Source organism: Mustelus asterias, chromosome 21 (assembly GCF_964213995.1).
Source record: "Mustelus asterias chromosome 21, sMusAst1.hap1.1, whole genome shotgun sequence".
Classification (NCBI taxonomy): Eukaryota; Metazoa; Chordata; class Chondrichthyes; order Carcharhiniformes; family Triakidae; genus Mustelus; species Mustelus asterias.
Genome location: NC_135821.1, coordinates 79449359 through 79473772, shown reverse-complemented (window position 1 = coordinate 79473772; position 24414 = coordinate 79449359). Strand labels below are relative to the sequence as shown.

At 41.9% G+C, this 24414-nt stretch overlaps 1 protein-coding gene across 2 annotated transcripts in view; it reads right to left on the bottom strand.

Moving 5' to 3' along the window:
• The window catches only part of lck (LCK proto-oncogene, Src family tyrosine kinase), a 115442-nt gene that overhangs the window by 25375 nt on the left and 65653 nt on the right, over nucleotides 1-24414 (bottom strand). For both annotated transcript variants that reach the window (XM_078238351.1, XM_078238350.1), the window contains exons 8-10: nucleotides 22899-23051; nucleotides 18698-18877; nucleotides 3789-3865 (exon numbers count right to left, since the gene is read on the bottom strand). In XM_078238351.1, coding sequence (XP_078094477.1) covers nucleotides 3789-3865; nucleotides 18698-18877; nucleotides 22899-23051 — 410 coding nt within the window. The remainder of the gene's footprint in view (nucleotides 1-3788; nucleotides 3866-18697; nucleotides 18878-22898; nucleotides 23052-24414) is intronic.

Genomic DNA, 24414 nt, shown 5'->3' with positions numbered 1-24414 from the left:
CCAGGGAGAACAACCCCAGTTTACCCAATCTCTCCTCATAGCTAAGACCCTCCATACCAGGCAACACCCTGGTAAACCTTCTCTGCACTCTCTCCAAAGCCTCCACGTCCTTCTGGTAGTGTGGCGACCAGAACTGGATGCAGTATTCCAAATGTGGCCTAACCATCGTTCTATACAGCTGCAACATCATATGCCAACTTTTATATTCTATACCCCGTCCAATAAAGAACAAAGAACAAAGAACAATACAGCACAGGAACAGGCCCTTCAGCCCTCCAAGCCCGCGCCGCTCATGTGCCCAGCAGACCATTCTTTTGTATCCCTCTATTCCCAGTCTGTTCATGTGGTTATCCAGATAAGTCTTAAACGATCCCAGCATGTCCGCCTCAATCACCTTGCTTGGCAGTGCATTCCAGTTGGAGTATAAAAGTTGGAGTGTTATGGTAAGGTTATATAAGGCATTGGTGAGGCCGCATTTGGAGTATTGTGTACAGTTTTGGTCACCTAGTTACAGGAAGGATGTAAATAAGATTGAAAGAGTGCAGAGAAGGTTCACAAGGATGTTGCCGGGACTTGAGAAGCTGAGTTACAGAGAGAGATTGAATAGGTTGGGACTTTATTCCCTGGAGCGTAGAAGATTGAGGGGAGATTTGATAGAGGTGTATAAGATTTTGATGGGTATAGATAGAGTGAATGCAAGCAGGCTTTTTCCGCTGAGGCTAGGGGAGAAAAAAACCAGAGGGCATGGGTTAAGGGTGAAAGGAGAAAAGTTTAAAGGGAATATTAGTGGGGGCTTCTTCACGCAGAGAGTGGTGGGAGTGTGGAATGAGCTGCCGGATAAAGTGGTAAATGCGGGGTCACTTTTAACATTTAAGAAAAACTTGGACGGGTTCATGGATGAGAGGGGTGTGGAGGGATATGGTCCAAGTGCAGGTCAGTGGGACTAGGCATAAAATGGTTCGGCACAGACAAGAAGGGCCAAAAGGCCTGTTTCTGAGCTGTAATTTTCTATGGTTTTCTATGGTTCTATGCCATATGCCTTCTTCACCACCCTCTCCACCTGTGCTGCCACCTTCAAGGATCTGTGGACTTGTACACCCAAGTCCCTCTGTGTGTCTATACTCCTGATGGTTCTGCCATTTATTGTATAGCTCCCCCTTACATTAGATGTACCAAAATGCATCACTTCGCATTTATCTGGGTTAAATTCCATCTGCCATTTCTCCGCCTAATGTTCCAGCCTATCTATATCCTGCTGTATTCTCTGACAATGTTCATCACTATCTGCAACTCCAGCAATCTTCGTGTCGTCCGCAAACTTACTGATCACACCAGCTACATCTTCCTCCAAATCATTTATATATATCACAAACAGCAGAGGTCCCAGTACAGAGCCCTGCGGAACACCACTAGTCACAGAGCTCCAACCGGAAAAAGACCCCTCCACTGCTACCCTCTGTCTTCTATGGCTAAGCCAGTTCTCCACCCATCTAGCTAACTCACCTTTTATCCCATGAGATTTAACCTTTTGCACCAGCCTGCCATGAGGGACCTTGTCAAACGCTGTATTAAAATCCATATGGATGACATCCACTGCCCTTCCTTCGTCAATCGTTTTTGTCACCTCCTCAAAAAACTCAACCAAATTTGTGAGGCATGATCTCCCTCGTACAAAACCATGCTGCCTATCGCTAATGAGATTATTCAGTTCTAAATGCACATATATCCTACCTCTAAGAATCTTCTCCAACAACTTCCCTACCACGGATGTCAAGCTCACCGGCCTATAAATACCCGGGTTATCCTTGCTACCCTTCTTAAATAACGGGACCGCATTTGCTATCCTCCAATCCTCTGGGACCTCACCTGTGTCCAGTGAAGAGACAAAGATTTCTGTTAGAGGCCCAGCAATTGCATCTCTCGCCTTCCTGAGGAGTCTGGGATAGATGCCATCCGGCCCTGGGGATTTGTCTGTCTTAATGTTTCCTAAAAAACCTAACACTTCCTCCCTTGTAATTGAGATTTTTTCTAACGGGTCAACACATCTCTCTGAGACACTACCAGTCAACATGTCCCTCTCCTTTGTGAATACTGTTGCAAAGTATTCGTTTAGGATCTCACCTACTTCCTTTGGTTCTAAGCATAATTTGCCTCCTTTGTCCCTGAGAGGTCTGATTCTTTCCCTAACAACCCTCTTGTTCCTAACGTATGTATAAAATGCCTTAGGATTCTCCTTAATCCTGTCTGCCAAGGACATTTTGTGACCCCTTTTTGCCCTTCTAAGTCCCTGTTTGAGTTCTTTTCTACTTTCTCTGTAAATTACACACGAGCCTTTGACTAATTTTATTCTCCAACCCCCTTTCGCTTCTTCCCTTGGTCCCAGATAACCTCATCCTGATCCAAATCCTGTTTTACACCCCTTCCTGTCCAGGAACATTGATAAAACTCCTTTTTACAAAGATAAGCAAGAAGTTTATTCACTAACAATTAGCTTATCATTATTTCATTAAGATATTTTTCACTTATCTCAGGTTCTCGATTTAGTTCAAAAGTAATTATTTTGTAATTTTCCCTTTGCTTCTTCTCATTATTTAAATATATTCTGAATGGTACAACAGTACAATATGATTTAGTAAGTAACTCATGGCAGAACAGAATCATCCACTGTCACAGCCTGTTATTAGCTTACACCAATGTGAACTTCCTACACTGGATTTGGGGGTACGAAGCCAGCTAGGTATGAGCTAATTGCCAACAGCCTTGGCTCCTGTCTCAAACATTTAAACACTACAAGAAATTTTTTGCTAACTTCACATTCTATCCCTTTCTTTAAACAGTCCTAGGATCAGTGTCCCTATTAAATTATAATGCTACATTTCAATGATTTCATGTTTATTCACTGTTACACCCATTAATCATGAGCTATTCAAACCTCAACAATAAATTGCCTTTTTACCTACTCTGTCCTTTTCCTGTGCCAGAGTACAAAGCCGAGGTGTGAGGGCGCCATAACCTCAGCTGGAGCCTACCTCTGTTGAATGTAAGATAAAGAACATTGACATCAATCAGCTCGAGCTCGGCTTGGAGCTCAGTCTTATGGCCTCGGCTGTTTGCACTCATTTTGTATTCTTTTGCTTGTGCTCTTGATGCTCTTCAAGCTCTCACATACCACATGAAGACTGCATGCCTTCAACATACTGAGTGCTGCTTTGCAACGCGTTTCTAAAATAAATGTGCATTGTTGCGGGTGCGGTAAGGGTTGGTAGGTTTAGTTAACATTTCAATGTGTAACGGGATGTGGTTAAGGTTCTTCATGGTGCTCAACATGCAATTGTTTTGCTTTTTATTAGTAACATTGTGTTCATTCCCAATCTTTGTTAAAAAAGAGTGGATTCCTCCCTGTAATTTAGTGTTGTAGAATCAAACCTTAGACACACATCATATTTTGTAACTAATGGCACTTAAATGCCACTCTGCAGGAAAAAAATGTTGAAATATAGATCAAGTGCGAACATCACCTCTAGTTTGTTCCAAACAGTCGTAACCAAAGATACACAGAGATCAAAGAAAAAGGGAATCATTACTGAATAGTGTTGGAAGTACAGCAGCTGAGCTAGTCAGAGCATGGAGGTGAAGGATAGGTGAAGGATAGCTCAGAATCCCCAGCAGGACTGGTTCTGATCTGCCAGTTATTTCCTCTTTCACACATTGATTGAGCTGCTGGGCACTTTCTACATTTTCCCATTGTTTTATTCCAGTTGAACCCACAGCCAGAGATAGCAACCCACCTGTGCAGCCATATCAATCAGCTTAAAAATGTTGAGTTTTGACCCCACAGTTGTCTTCAGGAAATCCACTAAACTACCTGAAAAAGAGAAAATAATAGCAACATAAATACTGTACCACAACTTCCAGCAAAACACTTTGAATATATTGAGCGGTAGGTTGATGTTGTTTGAAACTATGATTTTCACATTGTTTGGCCAGGTAGAATCTTTGAAACTGATATCCTGTCAGTAAGACATGATGCCTAACATTCATTGACACAAGCAAAGGGAATCCAAAATGAATGCTAGGCACTAGTTAAACATTTAAACGTACAGATGCTTGTGGTCAATTGTTTAGTGCTTGAGAAAATAAACATGATCAAAGGTGAATGTAAAGTACTTGATCCGAAATTGCTATTCCCTTCCCCCACTCTCATCCCCAAAAGAAAATCCGAGTTTCTTGATGAAGTAATTAACACAGTCAAGCCTCATTTGTTCAACACTTGTGTTGAAACAGCAGAGAGAGAAATTGGTAGACGTGTTAAACAATCATTTGGTAATCGCCAACTGTCATTTCCAGCCTTCAATGAGCATGGAAAACAAATATCATTGGAACAAATTTATAGAGCAAAGCAATGGTCTTTAATTGGCAGAGCTTTTACTCAGCCCTGTATTAAACTTTCTTAGCCAACCCCTTTTCCTGGGATAATTCGTAGAGGCCGGGTGAGATTTCATTCTTATGTAGTAGCTTCCATTTCCGTACCACAAAACAGGTTAAATCCCTGCCACGGTAACAAAAGCAAAATGCTGCAGTTGCTGGAAATCTGAAATAAAAGCAGAAAATGCTGGAAAAACTCAGCAGATCTGGCAATGTCTGTGGAGAGAAACAGACGTCTCGAGTTTCAATGACTCTTCATGCTGAAGAAGGTTTATACAAACTTGAAACATTAGCTCTGTTTCTCTCCACAGGTGCTGCCAGACCTGCTGAGCTTTTCCAGCATTTTCCTTTAAATTCCTGCTTTTTGCTTTTGCTGCCAGAATGAAGGTAGAGCATAGTCTTTAATTATTATCCAAATGGAAATGGGAGGGTTCCCTTCTCATTCACTAGAGTATTGCTACGAATATCACAAGATATTTGCCGAGCTCTATTGAATTAAGAGATTACGATATTGTTGATGCAGCTTGCTGATACTCCCATTGCGCAGCAAGTGTTGACTATCTGATTTTGCCCAATAACACCGTAAGACAGGGTTTCAAAAAACAGTGCATCTTTCTTTGACTCATCTTGAGGTCAGCATTAGAGATAGTTGGATTTCTTTCTGTTAGCTTCAATTCTCACCAATAGAACCCCATCTTCTTTTACATATCGTACAAAGGGGTGAATTTCCCCATCCTGCCTGCCACGGGAATTGGAGCGGGCAAGGGGCAGACCATGGAAAGGTCCGTTTACCTCGGGTGGGATTTTACGTTTTCGAGACGAGCGCGGCCATAAAATCCCGCCCAAAGTTCTTCACACTTTATTCAGCTCCTGAGTGGACCCCAATCACCAAGCATTTGGGAGCTCTATTTTTGTCACCTTATTCTGGTTTGTAACCAATACTCTCGGGACAGAATGGACCTCATTGGAGTTGGATATGTAATTTATTCAAAACAAAAAAAAACTACAATAATATAATAAAAATAATAATGCTGAATGTGAAGAAAGAGTAAACAACCCCTCAAGACAGAAGTAAGACGTCTCACGGCACCAGGTTAAAGTCCAACAGGTTTATTTGGAATCACGAGCTTTCAGAGCGCTGCCCCTTCATCAGGTGAGTGGCGAAGGAGCAGCGCTTCGAAAGCTCGTGATTCCGAATAAACCTGTTGGACTTTAACCTGGTGTTGTGAGACGTCTTACTGTGCCCACCCCAGTCCGATGCTGGCATCACCACATCATCAAGACAGAAGGAAGGAGCTTCACTGAACGTGTTTGGGTAATTAATGTAGTTCAGATAGATATGCACAGTAAGGATATTGCAGAGTGTAGCACATTGATGGACATTATCAGTGGCAATATCAGGGTCATTTCTTGACCTGGTAGTCTTGGAAAGGAGTAAGGTGAGTCACTGAGTTTGTTAATTGATTTATTTATTGATTTATTATTGTCACGTGTATTGGGATACAGTGAAAAGTATTGTTTCTTGTGAGCTATACAGAAAAAGCACATAGAATACACAGGGGAGAAGGAAAGGGGAGGGTGCAGAATATAGTGTTGCAGTTACAGATAGGATGAAGAGAAAGATCAACTTGATATAAGATAGGTCCATTCAAAAGTCTGATGGCAGCAAGAAAGAAACTGTTCTTGAGTTGATTGGTACGTGACCTCAAACTTTTGTATCTTTTTCCTGACAGAAGAAGGTGGAAGAGAGAATGTCCGGGGTGCGTGGGGTCCTTGATTATGCTGGCGGCTTTCCTGAGGCAACAGGAAGTACAGATGGAGTGAATGGATGGGAGGCTGGTTTGCATGATGGACTGGAATGTAGTTTTTTGCGGTGTTGGTCAGAGCAGGAGCCATAGCAAACTGTGGAAAAGATGCTTTCTGCAGTGCACCTGTAAAAATTGCTGAGATCTGTCATGGACATGCCAAATTTCCTTAGCCTTCTGAGAAAGTTGGGGCATTGGTGGGTTTTCTTAACTACAGAGTCAGCGTGGAGGGACCAGGATAGATTGATGGTGATCTGAACATCTAGAAAATATGAAGCTCTCGAATATTCCCTCTTCATCATCTTTGATGTAGACACGGGCATGTGCTCACTACGTTTCCTGAAGTCGATGAAAATCTCCTTCATTTTGCTGACATTGAGGGAGAGATTATTGTTGTCGCATCAGTTCACCAGATTCTCTATCACTTTCCTGTACTCTGTCTCATCATTGTTTGAGATCCGACCCACTACAGTGATGTCATCAGCAAACTTGAAAATCAAGCTGGAGGGGAATTTGGCCACACAGTCGTAAGTGTATAAGGAATATAGTAAGGGGCTAAGGACACAGCCTTGTGGGGCACCGGTATTGAGGATGATCATGGAGGAGGTCCTATCCTTACTGATTGTGGTCTGTGAGTTAGGAAGTTTAGGATCAAGTTCCAGAAGAAGGAGCCGAGCCCCAGGCCATGGAGTTTGGAGATGAGTTTTGAAGGAATAATGGTGCTGAAGGCTGAGCTGTAGTCAATAAATAGGAGTCTGACATAGGTGTCTTTGTTATCTAGGTGTTCCAGGGTTGAGTGCAGGGCCAGGGAGATGGCGTCTGCTGTGGACCTGTTGCAGTGATAGGCGAACAGTAGTGGATCCAGGCAATCTGGGAGGCTGGAATTGATTCATGCCGTGACTGACCTTTTGAAGCACTTCATGATGATGGATGTCAGGGCCACCAGGTGGTAGTCATTAAGGCACATGGCCTGGCTCTTCTTATTGCAGTCATTTGGCGAGAGCATGGTTTGAGCAGTGAGTAGCTTCTCAGTACTAATGTAAGCAAAGAGAAGCTGACAATCCCTTAAGTCTGTTTTAGATTTTCAATCCCCCTGCTCCTCACCCCCCCACATCTCCCCCCCACCTGCCTCCCACCCCCTAACCCCCACCTCTCAACTCCCACCCCCCCAACTCCAGCCCATTTTCCATGTGGTCTTCCTCAGCTGGGAGAACCAGAAGGAAACTAGATTTTTTCTGTCCGAAGGATTTCGTTCTACCACAGACAGAGGTGATGTGGCTCAGTCTTTCACAGCTTTAGATATTTCAGCTTTTCCTTTCCTGGAATCTTATCCCCTTCCACTAAGGAAACCACAAAGCTAGGTGGGAGTGCAAACTGTGAGGCGGACACAAAGAGGTTGCAAAGAGATATAGGTTAAGTTATTGGGCAACAGATGGAGTGCAATGTGAAGTATAATGTATAATGAGACTGAATGAATTAGGTTTGAGTCCATATTTTCTAAAGCTTAGAAGAATGAAGTCTGATCTCATTGAAACATTCAAAATTATGAAGATGCTTGACAGGGTGGACACTGAGAGGCTGTTTCACCTGGCTGGGGGATGTAAGGGGGCAATCATTTAGGACTTAGATGAGGAGAAATTTCTTCACTCAAAGGATTGTGAATCTTTGGAATTCTCTACCCCAAATTCTTGTGGATGTTCCATCGATGAATATGTTTAAGGTTGGTATACGGAACTTTGGTCTCAGAAGTTAATGGATATGGGGAGCCGGCAAGAAAATGGAATTGAAGCCCAAGGTCAGCCGTGATCATATTGAATGATGGAGTCGGCTCGATGGGCCGAATGCTGCTTTTTCCTTTGTTCTTTTGTTTATTTTTGTACTTCATACAGGGCTGGCCTTCATCCAAATATTTCAAAGCTCTGGCCAAACCTCTAACTACCAATTATCGGAAACGATTTGAGATGGGAAATGGAATATTGTAATCAGGAAACATCAGAATGTATCAGTATTGTCACAGTCCAAGATGATAAAATGAAATGTGATTAATTTAGGAAAACTCACAGAATACCCAAGCCAAAACAGGTTATTTATCATAAGACCATAAGACCATAAGACATAGGAGCGGAAGTAAGGCCATTCGGCCCATCGAGTCCACTCCACCATTCAATCATGGTTGATTTCAACTCCATTTACCCGCTCTCTCCCCATAGCCCTTAATTCCTCGAGAAATCAAGAATTTATCAATTTCTGTCTTGAAGACGCTCAACGTCTCGGCCTCCACAGCCCTCCACAGTCATACTTGACTTTAAAAATTGCTTTTATCTGTATCCAAAAACAAATAACGGGATAATTTTTAAAATGTTTTACGTAATCTTTGGAAATATAAAATGCCTATAGGTTTGAAGGTTTGTGAGATCCTGTTAACAAGTAATGGTAGAATGCATGGTTTATTCATAATTAATCATCTGCAAATCAAATTGTGAAAAAGCAAAGGTTTAAAATGGTGATTTTCTGGAATGGGGTTCCAAATGGTGGAGAAGCACGGGCAGCATCCCATCTTTCAACAGTGAGTTTATCTTCAAAAATTGAGTCAAACCAATCAGCAAACTGTTTATAAAGTCCAAATATATCATGGGATATGTTCAATTCACGTAGAAAGAAGACAACAAACTTGCATTTATAAGGTATCCTTCATGGCACACAAAACACTTTCCTGGCTATAAAGTACTTCTGGTATATAAGGGGGAATTTTTCGGTCATTCACACTGGCAGGACTTTCTGGTCCTGCTGCAGTGAATGGAAAGTTGGCTGAGCGCCAAATTCTCCGTCCTGCTTGCAGTGGCAGAGGGGCGTGAATGACTGGAAAATTCCAGCCATAATCACGATTGTGATGTAGGAAATACTGCAGCTAATTTTCACACAGCAAACTCCCATGAATAGTAATGTGATAATGACCAGATAATCTGTTTTCTTGTGATTGACTGAGGGATAAATATTGGCCAGGCCACGAGGGAGAACACCTCTGCTCTTCGAAATATTGCCAATGGATTTTTTACATTCGCCTGAGAGCCCAGATGGCAATTCCAACAGAGCAACACTTCCTCAATACTGTACTGGGGCACCAGCCTAGACTTGTGCTCAAATCCCGGAGGAGACTTAAAGCCACAACTTTCTGTCTCAGAGGTGAGAGCGCTCACCTCTGAGAGGTGGCTGACAGCTACACTTGTAATGTAACCCTAAAGCAATCACTTTGCTCATCAGGATCTTTAACTGTTTGTTCAATAAACAAGGATTCTATAATAAAATTTTATTTGGAATATTCAATATGGATGAATAGCTTTCCATTACAGCGCATTTTATAGTTAGGTGGCTAAATAGTTGTCTGTTGCCATCCTATCTGTGTGACTAACTCAAACGCAAATAACAATCTAGATTTCTCCCGAAAGAGGCAAATTTGACCAATAGCTGCAGCTACAATTTCTGCAAATATTAAATCTAAGAAATGGCAAAATAGAACATTGTCAAAATTAACAGACTGAATTCAGAAAGCAGTTCTTCAACACAGGGGAACCTTTCTTTAACTGAGATCTTGGTGAGAAATATGTAACAGGGTGTTGCCTTTTATATTATTAACTGAACATCATCCTTTACAAGATATCTCAATGGTTAAAATACAAATTTTACTATATATAAAAACAGCATTGAATGTTGACCGCACTGGGATCTGAAAGTATAAAAAGCGGTTTAGCCCTTAGTCAAATTTAATAGCTTTTCATTCAACTAAATATAAAAAGTAGCTTTAGAATATCTGTTCTTGCCAATATAAAGGATAATAGTGGGAAATGGAACATCTTTCAAATTGAACTCCACCTAGTAACATCATCAAGCATTCAGTTAAGATAATAGAGTTCGTACAGACAGTGCACTCCCAGTCCTGTTTTCCAACCTAAACCTGAGAACACCCTTGCTTCAATAACCGTGCAATTTTCCTTAACAAAGCCCTCAATTTGTCCTTTGAGAGCGATGGTGCCAAATTAGAGTTGTTTAACAAATTCAAGGTCAGATTTGTGTGGAACTTGTGTCTACAGGGAGCTGAATTTGCACAGCTGAAGCACATTTAATTTTAGACCCATTCTCATCAGAGGGAGAGTAAAGCACCATGACCTCTTCCTGAACTTAGGTTGAACACTTTCCAACTATTAGATCAACATTAAACACCATCATTGGTCAGAGACAGATTAGAGCTAATTTGCTTCAAAAACATTTCAATCAGCAATATGGCAACTTGGAGTGAAGAGAGCAATTAACACAAATTAGTGTCAAAAAATATTGCGATGCCACGCTGGGGAATTGGGGAACAGCAGAGACTGGCCTGAGACTGTCCAACTTAATTCCAGTTCAGATTTCCGCAATTGAGGAGAATACTTTGATCTCATGTTTATCTGGAATTGGGATACAATCCTATAGATGAAAAGACAACGTTCAAAGGAATTGTACCAACTAATCCGCAAGGACTCCATCTCTAACATTTAAACCACTCAGCTCCTTTTCTTTATCTGAAAACTGGCAAAGCAATGGATTGTCCCAACTGCAGACTGTTTACATCTTTGTCCACTTGTCCTAATTTAAGAAATAATTGTAAAATAAGCTGGTTAGGGAGTGCTGAGGAGGTTGGCAGGAATGATATTTGATGTCATATGAAATATTAATGATTCAATCATTTTTTGAAAGCAACATACTGAAATAACATCAATCATCAAATGGAATACATGATAGCAGGTTTTACACATTGTGATGTTAGTAGTGCAGTTGATATGAATATATATATTGTTTATCTTTATGTTTGAGGGGAATGTTTAAAATTCAGCTTTATTCTACAGACAGTCGGTATGTCTGGAAGGTATGCAGCTCAGTCGCTGGGAGAGCAGGATAGTTACTCACGTTAGTCATGTATTGCTTACTTACGTTATGCATTATAGCGATGACGACACTTCAAAAGTAGTTCATTGGTGTCCATTTAGGGCACCATATAAACATCATTCAATATGAACCTTATCTTTGTTATGATCATTTATTATGATAAAGAAAGGAGAAATAATGGTTGGTCCCAACTTTTATATATTATCAGAAAATGTTAGAACATCTCAGCTGTTTTTAGTTATTTGATCCACTCTTCGTCCTTGGGCCAAAAGGGTAACTAATATAAGTAACCTGTTCATGGTATAGAAATCCAGTGCTGAAAAAGAGGTGCTCTTGGATGGGCTGTACGTTCAGTTTTAATTCCATTGACTTCATTGGTAGAGGTGAAAAAGCAGAAGGGTGTAGGCAGGGATTACTGTACAGCTTAGATCAGTGAAAGGGCAGGCAACAATGCTGGAGAGAAAAGAATGATAGGCCAGAGCAGGAGGAACACAGCTCTTGGAGAATTTAGGGCTTGAGAAGGTTACAGAAGTAGCGAGGGCTGAGCTCAGGATGGGACATTTGGGGACCGGGAGCCAATGTAGGTTAGTGACCACAGAGAGAGCATGCTTAGTATGGTTCATACATGAGCAAAAGAGTAGAAGATTGTGGATTATGGAAGATGGAAGATGGAATGCCAGGCAGTCAAAGACTGGAATTGTTGAATCTGGAAGTGATGAAGACATGGATGAGGTTTTCAGCAGTCAATTGGCTGATGTTGGATGAAAAGTAGCAATGTTATGGAGGTGGACTTTGTCATGGGGTGGGTATGGGGTGGAATCTCAGCTGAGGCTCAAATAGACCATCAAAGTTACAAAAAGTCTGAAATAGTGGCTGGAGTGAGGTTTAATCTGTGTTGAGGGTATGGGGTTTGTGGTTGGGGGCCGGAGGGGGGAGCGGGGGCAGCAAAGATATTAGCTTTGGTCTTTTCATAGAATCATAGAATTTACAGTGCAGAAAGAGGCCATTTGGCCCATTGAGTCTGCGCCGACAAAATCCCACCCAGGTCCTATCCCCGTAACTCCACATATTTACCCCGCTAATCCCCCTGACACTAAGGGGCAATTTATCATGGCCAATCTACCTAACCCACACATCTTCGGACTTTGGGAAGAAACAGTTTTTCACTTTTAAGGGGCGTCTTGACAAGTACATGAATAGGATGGGAATGGAGGGATGCAGGCTTGGAGGGCCGAAGGGCCTGTTCCTGTGCTGTAATTTTCTTTGTTCTTTGTTCTAAACTGGATCACCCAGAGGAAACCCACGCAGACATGGGAAGAACATGCAAACACCACACAGACAGTGATCCAAGGCTGGAATCAAATCTGGGTCACTGGTGCTGTGAGGCAGCAGTGCTAACCACTGTGCCACCGTGCCTCCGTTCTGACTTGTTAACTGCAGCAAACTGTAACTCCTGCAGGACTGGATGTCAGACAGCAAGCTGATTATACACAGATAATGCCGCAGGGGTGGGGAGACTGAGAGACTGTGAGGCCAGCTGTAGATGTAGAGCTGGCTGTTGCAACATACTTATGGAAGCTGACATTTGTCTTTGGAAGATTTCATTAAGGGACAGCTTATAGATGATGGTTTTCAAAGCTTGCAGAGGGATTTGGACCAAATAGAAAAATGGGCTAAAAAATGGCAAATGGAATTTAACGCAGACAAGTGTGAGATATTACACTTTGGAAGGACAAACCAAAGTAGAACGTACAGGGTAAATGGTAGGACTCTGAAGAGTGCAGTTGAACAGAGGGATCTGGGAATACAGGTACAGTATTCCCTAAAAGTGACGTCACAGGTGGATAGGGTCGTAAAGAGTGCCTTTGGTACATTGGCCTTTATAAATCGGAGTATCGAGTATAAAAGTTGGAGTGTTATGGTAAGGTTATATAAGGCATTGGTGAGGCTGAATTTGGAGTATTGTGTACAGTTTTGGTCACCTAGTTACAGGAAGGATGTAAATAAGGTTGAAAGAGTGCAGAGAAGGTTCACAAGGATGTTGCCGGGACTTGAGAAGCTGAGTTACAGAGAGAGATTGAATAGGTTGGGACTTTATTCCCTGGAGCATAGAAGATTGAGGGGAGATTTGATAGAGGTGTATAAGATTTTGATGGGTATAGAGTGAATGCAAGCAGGCTTTTTCCGCTGAGGCTAGGGGAGAAAAAAACCAGAGGGCATGGGTTAAGGGTGAAAGGAGAAAAGTTTAAAGGGAATATTAGTGGGGGCTTCTTCATGCAGAGAGTGGTGGGAGTGTGGAATGAGCTGCCGGATAAAGTGGTAAATGCGGGGTCACTTTTAACATTTAAGAAAAACTTGGACGGGTTCATGGATGAGAGGGTGTGGAGGGATATGGTCCAAGAGCAGGTCAAGAGCTGTAATTTTCTATGGTTCTACGGTTCTCGGAGGAATCCAATGATAGATCCAGAGGCAGCAATGTGCTATTGGGGAGAGACACCATTGCTGGAGATGCTGTGATGACTATCAGCAAAATACCTGAACTTAACATTCATGATACAAATTGATTGTTGACTGCACTTGAATATCCGTGACTTACATTTTAGTTAAATCTTTGAAACTTTATAATGAGGTTGCAACAACATGAAAAGTTCACCAGACTGATTCCCAGAATGGTAGGACTGACATATGAAGAGAGACTGGATTGATTGGAATTGTACTCACTGGAATTTAGAAGAATGAGAGGGGATCTCATAGAAACATCTAAAATCTTGATGGGACTGGACAGGCTAGATGCGGGAAGAATGTTCCCAATGTTGGGGGAGTGCAGAACTCGGGGTCACAGTCTCAGAATAAGGGATAAGCCATTCAGGACTGAGATGAGGCAGAACCTCTTCACTCAGAGAGTTGTGAACCTGTGGAATTCTCTACCACAGAAAGGTGTTGGGGCTAGTTCGTTAGATATGTTCAAGAGGGAGCTGGACATGGCCCATGTGGCTGAAAGGATCAAGGAGTATGGAGAGAAAGCGGGAGTGGGATACTGAAAGTGCATGATCAACCATGATCATATTGAATGGTGGTGCAGGCTCGAAGGGCTGAATGGCCTCCTCCTGCATCTATTTTCGATGTTTCTAAAATATTTTTCTTCAACCAGTCGAAAAACAATGAAAGATTTTCAGAAAAGAATAAAATCTTGTATTCTGAAAATACATTTTGGATCCCAGTCAATATCGGGGTCACACGATTTACAATTAGTGAGGTTAGATCATAAGGCCATTGTTTCCTATTTTAAGAATAAATGCTATGTGGTGTTTCATAATCTTCAAATAAACTGCCTGACATTATTCATTCTGACTCTGTGGAGCTCGAGTATTTGAGGAACTTTTATCTGTGAATTCATTGAGCCATTAATTTTTGCCCTTCTCATATTTTCAAATAGGTTGTAATGCGCTCAGCATTCTTGATCATTGCACAAACCTTTAACACAAAAGACACATCTTCTGATCTTCCCTGGGATGTCCTGTATATTCATTAAATAAAGGTTGCAGCATGAATATGAAAAACAACTGCTGAATATACACAACAGACTGGGTGGAACTTCCTGATATGAGGTGGATCCTTTATTGTTTTTTGTGCTGTTAGTCATGTTTCTCATTTATTCAGAAATGAATCAGAATCAATGGCTATACTTGCAAGGGGGTTGTACATCTTGGATACATCATAAAATGAATAAAATCAAACTTGTTTACTGGAACTGAAACATGTTACTGGAGTGCTTAAAAAAACAGCATCATCCTAATAGGTAAGAGAGTGTACATTAATGCACATCCATGGAAATCGCATTTTGGGCAACTTGCTTTGTTGCTTGTTGCTACAAAAGCCTTGTCCTCCAAGGCTGTAAGTATAATGGCATTCGAGGCTGCACAAGACAAAAGACCAATTCTCTGTCTTTTTAAAGACTGGATCCACCCTAAGCATCAAGATTAAAATCTTCCCTCTCTGCTAGTGAAAAGAGTCTGAGAATCTCAATCCTGCGCCACTAACCTTGGTACAGGAAATCAAATTGTCACCCTTTTGCAGTTATGGGTTTTAATTAATGCAGGTAATTATTGGGTTGTTTCATTCAGCACATGGTGCACCTGACCTGGGAATAACTAGCCATGAGCAGTTCTGCTCACTAAATTGCATGCACTGGAAAATTAGATATTTTCCAATCTCTGAATTGTTAGCCACAAACTTCATCCCATCAAAAATGGTTGGCCGGAATTCTCCAGCCATTCTTGCTCCTCTGCCACTGCCGGTGAGGATGGAGAATTTGGCATTCAGCCAAATTTCATTCATAGCAGCGGGACTGGAGAATATTAGCTGCTGGCGAGGTTGGAGAAACTGTCCGACCAACTTCTAAATCTTCACATTAGAAGTATTTATTAATTGCTAATCTAGGTATTGGAGTACAGCAATTCCAACTAACTTTCAGAACCTTAGCTTGTCATTTTTATTAATGACTTGGATGAGGACATAGAAGGATGGGTTAGTAAATTTGCGGATGACACTAAAGTCGGTGGAGTTGTAGACAGTGCGGGGGGAAGTGGCAAGTTACAGAGGGACATAGATAAGCTGCAGAGCTGGCTGAGAGGTGGCAAATGGAGTTTAATGCGGAAAAGTGCGAAGTGATTCACTTTGGAAGGAGTAACAGGAATACAGGGTACTGGGCTAATGGTAAGATACTTGGTAGTGTGGATGAACAGAGGGATCTGGGTGTCCATGTGCATAGATCCCTGAAAGTTGGCACCCAGGTTGAAGGATTGTTAAGAAGGCGTACGGTGTGTTAGCTTTTATTGGTAGAGGGATTGAGTTTCGGAGCCAGGAGGTCATGTTGCAACTGTACAAAACTCTGGTGTGGCTGCACTTGGAGTATTGCGTACAGTTCTGGTCGCCGCATTATAGGAAGGATGTGGAAGTGTTGGAAAGGGTGCAGAGGAGATTTACCAGGATGTTGCCTGGTATGGTGGGAAAATCGTATGAGGAAAGGCTGAGGGGCTTGAGGTTGTTTTCGTTAGAGAGAAGAAGGTTAAGAGGTGACTTAATAGAGGCTTACAAGATGATCAGAGGATTAGATAGGGTGGATAGTGAGAGCCTTTTTCCTCGGATGGTGATGGCTAACACGAGGGGACATAGCTTTAAATTGAGGGGTGAGAGATATAGGACAGATGTTAGTGGTAGGTTCTTTACTCAGAGAGTAGTAAGGGCGTGGAATGCCCTGCCTGCAGCGGTAGTGGACTTGTCAACATTAAGAGCATTCAAATGGTTATTGGATAAACATATGGATGATATTGGAATAGTGTAGGTTAGATGGGCTTTAGATTGGTTTCACTGGTCGGTGCAACATCGAGGGCCGAAGGGCCTGTACTGCGCTGTAATGTTCTATGTTCTATGTTCTATTAGCTGAGCCTTAGTGTCATCCAACTTTACAAAAGTAACCTTTCTTCAGAAAAACATGGCGAACAAACTGCTACATGCTTTATGTATTGTATTTTGTGTATTTATGTATTCAAGTACACACAGTCTATATTGTGTGGTAATTAATCATGTCTTAATGAGGGTGTTTTATAATTTGAAAAATCTCCCAGTTTGTGTGACTGAATCTGAAAAGAAAATCCAGGTTTTTTTTCTTTCTGAAAATCTCTTGGCAATGGTTTCTCTCCAGAAGATTTTTTAAAAGCTCAAATTTAAGCCAGGAAAATTCCAGCACAAAATGTTTCTCTGGGGATTTTTATTTTTCATGGAAAAGAAATGTCAGAAGTCTTTCCTGAAGAAAGCCTGAGTTTTGAGCACTGCGCTGTTAGGGGGACTGTAGTATAAACATAACTTGTCCTTGATAATTACCAATCTTTCCTGCAACATTTTGGCTGCATAGTTTTTAACTAATGAGCTGAAGTCCTGGAGTTTTGAAGTTTGATTTGCTGATTAGTTAAAGTTTAGAGTGAAAGCTTTACTCAGTGAAATAGATTCCTAGAAATGCAGCAACTCAATAACGCTTGCACTGGTAAACAACACACTGCCCAAGCCTGAGTGAAGCATCAATTTGGAGTTGATTTTCATTTTTCAGATATTGACCTGGATTTAGGGCACCCTTTCTGGGGGTGGGGGGTGGGGGGAGGGGTGGGGGTGTACATTACTTAACTATGCAGAGTTGGGAAAGTCCTGGTTGGCAGTGGCTCCTCCTGGCTGTGTATTAGATTAAAAACGTATCTTGTTGTTGGCAGCCTCCAGTCGGTCTCTGAGGATCTCTGGTAACTTGGGAAGGCGGTAATCCTGGATACAGCTAGGCCAATGTCAACTCAATTCAGAGTGAGTCAACTTCAACTTTTGGTCATAAAGACATCATTGGGTCCCTAATTAGCAAACTCAGATGATGTAATGCACATTCTACACTCACATTTTACACTCCTTATACACCTGTGACTGTGTGGCCAAATTCCACTTCAACTCCATTTTCAAGTTTGCTGATGACACCATGGTAGTGGGTCAGATCACAAACAGACGGAATACAGGAAAGAGATAGACAATCTGGTGAACTGGTGTGACAACAATGTCAATCTCCCTCAATGTCAACAAAACAAAGGAGATAGTCACTGAGTTCAAACATGCTACCATCAGACTTTTAAATGAACTTACCATTATTTAAGCTGATCTTTCTCTACATCCTGTCTGTAACTGCAACACTATTTTCTGTACCCTCTCCTTTCCTTCTCCCCTATGTACTCTATGAATGGTATGTTTTGTCCATATAGCATGCAAGATATTTTCCACTGTATCTCAATACATGTGACAATAACAAATTAAGTCAAAAACATTTTAGAGGGGTTTTTAGGGATGTCTCTACAGTGCCCGAACCAAAATGGTAAGAGGTTGATAAAATGTTGACTCTCTAAATTTTAGACCTAAAATATTCCCCTCTTCAGACACCCCCAATACCGCGTTGCCCCTTTCCACGGCAGATACAGGAGGTGCAACATGGGTAAGGTGATTGGCCGTACTAATCAGTTTTTCAACTGCAGAACAGACACCAATTTCTCTGACTGAAAACAAAATATTAAATGATGTAAATTGAATGTCTATAATGATGAACTCCTAAAATTACTTATTCGATAAACATAACAAATATAATAAATCTTAACTGGATCTGAGGAAGGGATGGAAATGTAGAGGACCTGAAAATACACGACTGCTCTTGTACATCTCCAAAAAACTAGTTCATAACCAGTAAAGGTCAGAAAACCTGTGTGATCTTCTTACAAGAGGGAACGAAATATTATTTGGGAATCTTTGAAAATGGAACAGAAACAGCTCGGAAGATAATGGGCATGGCAATGTGGAAAAAAATAAAGAACAAAAACAATTGTTTCAAATTTACCATTAAACGTAAGATGTAATGTGTCGGGTCTTGAAGCTATGATGCCAAGCTATGTTTAATGTAGTGTATGCTGCTACAATTTCACTAAGAGAGTTAATGGAATTGATTCTTTGTTTGTAAGTGAAGAGTTTACCATTTGCCATGTATTCAGTGATGATATAAATTGGTTCCTCAGTGACCACAGCATTGAGTTTCACCAGCTTGTGATGTTGAAGGGTCTTCATCAAGTTGGCTTCTGCTAGGAAAGCCTCAGGAGACATACTCCCTGTCTTCAGACACTTGATGGCAACTTTGGAATAGTCGTTATAGTAACCTGCCAATAAAGGGAAAAACAATTGTAAATCAGTGAATATGCAACATATACAAACTCTGATCAAAATACAACTTATTCAAGACCGGGCGGTTATAAAATCTCATTTATTGGAAAGAGCAAATTTACATCAAGTTGGCAGCAAAAGCAACTAAAGAGTTTGGGGATTTAGATGGGATTAAGTGGGAGTTCAGGTGTTTCTCACCTGTCAGTGCAGACTCGATGGGCCAAAGGGCCTCTTCTGCACTGGATGGTTCTGTGATACTTCGGCCTGTTTTCCTATTGCCAGAGTTAACAGTCATTTCAGTCGACCCTGGATGGCAGCATACAACTTTTTAAACCTTAAACAAGTCTTGTCATTGGGGATCCTGGTAACGAACGTGGGGAACAGTTTTCACGACTTCCAGTTCAGCAAAGACTAAATGCAGGTTCAATCCGCCTGCAATGAGAATACCTGCCGCAGACACTGGGATGCCAGAGCCGCTGACAGTAGCAGTCAATTGAGGCTTTAAATTTGCCATCACTTTACTCCAGTCAGAGGCTCTGCTGTCCAATGGGGATGTCATATGGAGTCAGCAGTTTTACTTTAAAAGCAGGGGTTCTAATGTTGCGCCTGCAGACACACAACTGCACATTGGGCTTCCTTTCATTTTAAATTTTAGCAGTTATTGGGCCTGGTTTCCTACCCCAACACCCACCCCCTCCAACTATGGACTTCTTCAAACTTAATTTATGCACAATTTGTCAATCCCACCATTAGTGTGCTCTCTGCACCTGGGGCGATGCTTACACATGGCGCTAAATTAACCACGGAACATTCCATGCATTCAGCAGAGTGCACTTCAGGCAAGCATTGCACCCATTTTCAACCATGCTGCGGTAAACTGCAGCTTTCTCCGAATTCACGACCTTTACTACCAAAACTATTCATAGGCATTGAAGGAAGTGAATTTGACCAAAGTCATCTCGTCAGTGGAACCAGCCACTAAATTAGAATCAGATTACAGCAATTCTATTACAGGTCAGGAAGGGTCAAAAGCTTCAAGATTTTAGGTGTCCAGATCACCAACAATCTGTCCTGGTCCCCCCATGCCGACACTATAGTTAAGAAAGCCCACCAATGCCTCTCCTTTCTCAGAAGACTAAGGAAATTTGGCATGTCAGCTACGATTTTTACAGATAAAGAACAAAGAACAATACAGCACAGGAACAGGCCCTTCGGCCCTCCAAGCCCGTGCCGCTCCCTGGTCCAAACTAGACCATTCTTTTGTATCCCTCCATTCCCACTCTGTTCATGTGGCTATCTAGATAAGTCTTAAACATTCCCAGTGTGCCCGCCTCCACCACCTTGCCTGGCAGCGCATTCCAGGCCCCCACCACCCTCTGTGTAAAATATGTCCTTCTGATATCCGTGTTAAACGTCCCCCCCCCCGCCTCACCTTGAACCTATGACCCCTCGTGAACGTCACCACCGACCTGGGAAAAAGCTTCCCACCATTCACCCTATCTATGCCTTTCATCATTTTATACACCTCTATTAGGTCTCCCCTCATCCTCCGTCTTTCCAGTGAGAACAACCCCAATTTACCCAATCTCTCCTCATAACTAAGCCCCTCCATACCAGGCAACATCCTGGTAAACCTCCTCTGCACTCTCTCTAAAGCCTCCATGTCCTTCTGGTAGTGCGGCGACCAGAACTGGACGCAGTATTCCAAATGCGGCCGAACCAACGTTCTATACATCTGCAACATCAGACCCCAACTTTTATACTCTATGCCCCATCCTATAAAGGCAAGCATGCCATATGCCTTCTTCACCACCTTCTCCACCTGTGACGTCACCTTCAAGGATCTGTGGACTTGCACACCCAGGTCCCTCTGCGTATCTACACCCTTTATGGTTCTGCCATTTATCGTATAGCTCCGCCCTACATTATTTCTACCAAAATGCATCACTTCGCATTTATTTAAGCCACTTTATTTAAGCCACTAGCTTTCGGAGCGCTGCTCCTTCGTCAGGTAACTTACCTGACGAAGGGGCAGCGCTCCGAAAGCTAGTGGCTTTTGCTACCAAATAAACCTGTTGGATTTAACCTGGTGTTGTGAGACTTCTTATTATTCTATTGGTACCAGGGTACTGCCAGCACAGGTGTGAAGTCTGGAGCAGTCCTACTGCTCCACTCACATCATTGTCTAATCAGGGAACTTCCAACTGCCTGGAAAATTCTACTGATCAGGAGTGCTCACATCAGTTTTTTTTTTAATGTTGGTGTTACGCAGGCAATCCATTGAACCTAAGTCTTTCACATAACATCCAACTCTGTTACCTAAAGAGCAGGATCTCTGACAAGTATGCAATGTGCCGTATACTGATATAAAAGCTGCCATTTAATAGATCTGTTAAGAATGTTGAGATATCCCATATCCAGAATCCTCTCCCTATACATCAAGCAAAGTAACAGGAAATATGAGTAAAACCGATACATAGGTGGGACATCGAGAAAGAAAGACCTGGAGATTAAGTTGTGTAAATATTTAGTGCAGTGTATGCAACACCTTTGTACCCTAAACAAGGCATTAACATTTAAAGTAGTTATTGCCTCTGTTAAAGGAATTGCACATGCATACTTGGTTGCCAATATTCTCAGTATAATTTCAAACCTAAAGAAGCAGAAAAGACTGAGAGAGAAGAGCGGAATGCATGAATGCCACAGCGTCTAGCTTTTTTAAGCCACATGTATGTTTTTTAACACAAGCAAGGTACACAGCTCACACCTGAAAATCTCACATTGTTGGCAGCTCGGCTCAATTGGAATATATAATTTCTATGAGCGCTTTGCTAATGTCCCTGTTATCTCCGTGCTGGGATTTGGATACTTAAAGGAGCAGCTACATGTGCCAATTCTATTATTTCATCCATAAACCAAGTGCATATTTTTCCAGTTTCATGCAAACAGTGAAGGTGTTAAGCAGGATGTATATGATAAGATCAAACATCCGTTACCATGCCCATGAGTGCTTCTGCAGCTCAGTCGAGTGGTTTTATTTATTCAAATTCATCATATTTCATCACAATAATCTGATTTACCCATGAATTCTGTCAGTAGAACAGAAACCAGCCTGCATTTATCTATTGTTTTATGTGGAGTCTATATTTCATTGACATCTTAGCTTTTGTTCTGTATTTAAGGGTTTTTCAAATCAAAACTTAACTAATGCACTTTGATGTTAATGCAGCCAGAAGCCCCTATTCCAAAATCAGTTCGATATGTGTTAATGTTATCCCAGCCTGTACTGGATTGGTTAAATCCCACAATATAGTTGCCCAATTGTGCTCTTTGCAGGTTCCCTTTGCTATTTGATTTCTGATGTTTGGTAATCATAATACAAAGAATTGAACAAGCTCTCTTCCTATTCTAAATTCCATTAATATGGATTCTGTTTTAACACATTTCACTAGAGCTTGCACTGTGATAGAATTCTTTATGTATATCACCCTCATTATCTCCTGAATACTTTTACACTTAGTAACATTATTCTCATCCAGTCTTGAAGCACTTCACCGTTAAGGGTATTTTATAATATCCATATATTACAAAGGATATTATTTTGCCAAATGATGGATGCACGGAAGAATGAAGCCCTAAAAGGAAAAATAACTGGGGGAAGTGCAATCAGGCAGGAACAGTGTGACTGCTGTGGGTAACTGCACAGCTGAAGATGTGATATCGCCGGTTCCCTTTAGCGAGTGGCTCACACAGACTGTCAAATTTCCCAATGGATTTCGCAACAGTGCTGAAACGGTAGGATTGCAATGGTGTGAATATCAAATTGGGAGTTCAGCTGTCCCAGGATTTGAACTCTGTGTTTATATTTTATCTATAAATTATTTGAATTCAGTCCATGTTAATGATGTATGTAGCTGTTATTTCCATTTTCACACAGAGAAACACATGGTGATCATTACAGTGAAGCCTTTCAAGCCACATCAAAAGAAAGAAGCTGTCATTTGCATCTCCACGTACCCATCCAAACCTCTCCAAACTGCCCTGAACCCAACCTCTCCACCAATTTCAGCGACTCTCGCGAGACCTCCCATTCATCATGCCACCAGGGTTTCTGTGGTTTCTGAGTCTGGCAAGGCTTTTTCAAACACTGGCATAAACCATCCGTGTTATCTGCAACAGAGAAAATCAGTTCAGAAATCCAACAAGCTGTGCTTTGACAATTTCAACAGTTAACAAAACATCATTGCAAATGGGTCTCAGTCCCCAGGGTTAATTTCACTCACGTGTCGGATCATTGCTCATGTGAACTGAATGAGCAGCAGACCCAGAGGTTGTGCAGAAAGCCAGACCAGCACAATTTTAATGACCAAACTTCATTTTTTAAAAAGCTGTCTCCTCCGCAAAATCCTAGCCAGCGGAAAGGAGTGGGAATTGAGCTGGGAGCTGGATGTCACTGTTGTTCCAAGGGAACAGTCCCTGGGATAAGGTTTGCACTGGGGTTGGGGGGCTGGTTGGGTTTGAGGGATGTACAGTTGTTGGTCAGGGAAGGAAGAGACAAGGTCATATCCTGAGGTGGGGGCGGAACCAGAGAATTTCTGATTCCACTTTGGCTTTTTCTGACCATTCCATGGACCATCACCGTTTCAGCACTGCCGGGGGTTGGTTCCATGAAGGCCTTCATTATCCCTGACAATTATGATCTCCATCATTTAATTGGGCCACAGCTTTTAGAGTAGCTGGGATCCCTGGACTGATTCAAAGTCGGCAAAAATAAAAATATCAACAGATGACAATCATGAAATCCCAGCACAGCGAAAAACCATTCAGCCCATTGTGACTGTGCTAGCTCACTGAAGGAGCAATTTGCCTAGTACCACTCCTGTCTTCTCCCTGTAGCCCTATACATTCTTCTTTTCGGATAACAATCCAATTCCCTCTTGAAAGGGCAGTACATTCCAAATCCAAACCACTCGCTGTGTGAAAAAGCTTTTCCTCATGTTGCCATTGCTTTGTTTGCCAATTAAATCTGTGCCCTCTCATTTTCAATCCTTCCACCGATGGGAATGGTTTTTTCCCTATTTATTCTGTCCAATCTTCTCCTGTTATTAAACACCTCTATCAAATAGCTTCTCAACCTCCTCCTCTCCAAGGTAAACAATCCCAGATTCTCCAAATTATCTGCATAATTGATGTTCCTCATCCCTAGAACCATTCTCGGAAATCTTTTCTGCACCCCCAGTGCCTTCACATCTTTCTGAAAGCGTGGCACCCAGAACAAGACGCAATACTCCAGTTGAGGCTGAACTAGTGTTTTATACAAGGTTAACATATCCTCCTCTCTTTTGTACTCTATGCCCCTATCACTAAAACCCAGGATACTGTGTGCTTTATTAACCTCAACCAACCTGTGCTGCTTCCTTCAATGATTTATGCACATGTACAGCCAGGTCCCTCTGCTCCTGCACTCCCCTTAGAAATGTACCTTTTGATTTTTTTTTGTCTCTCCATGTTCTTCATACCAAACTGAATCACT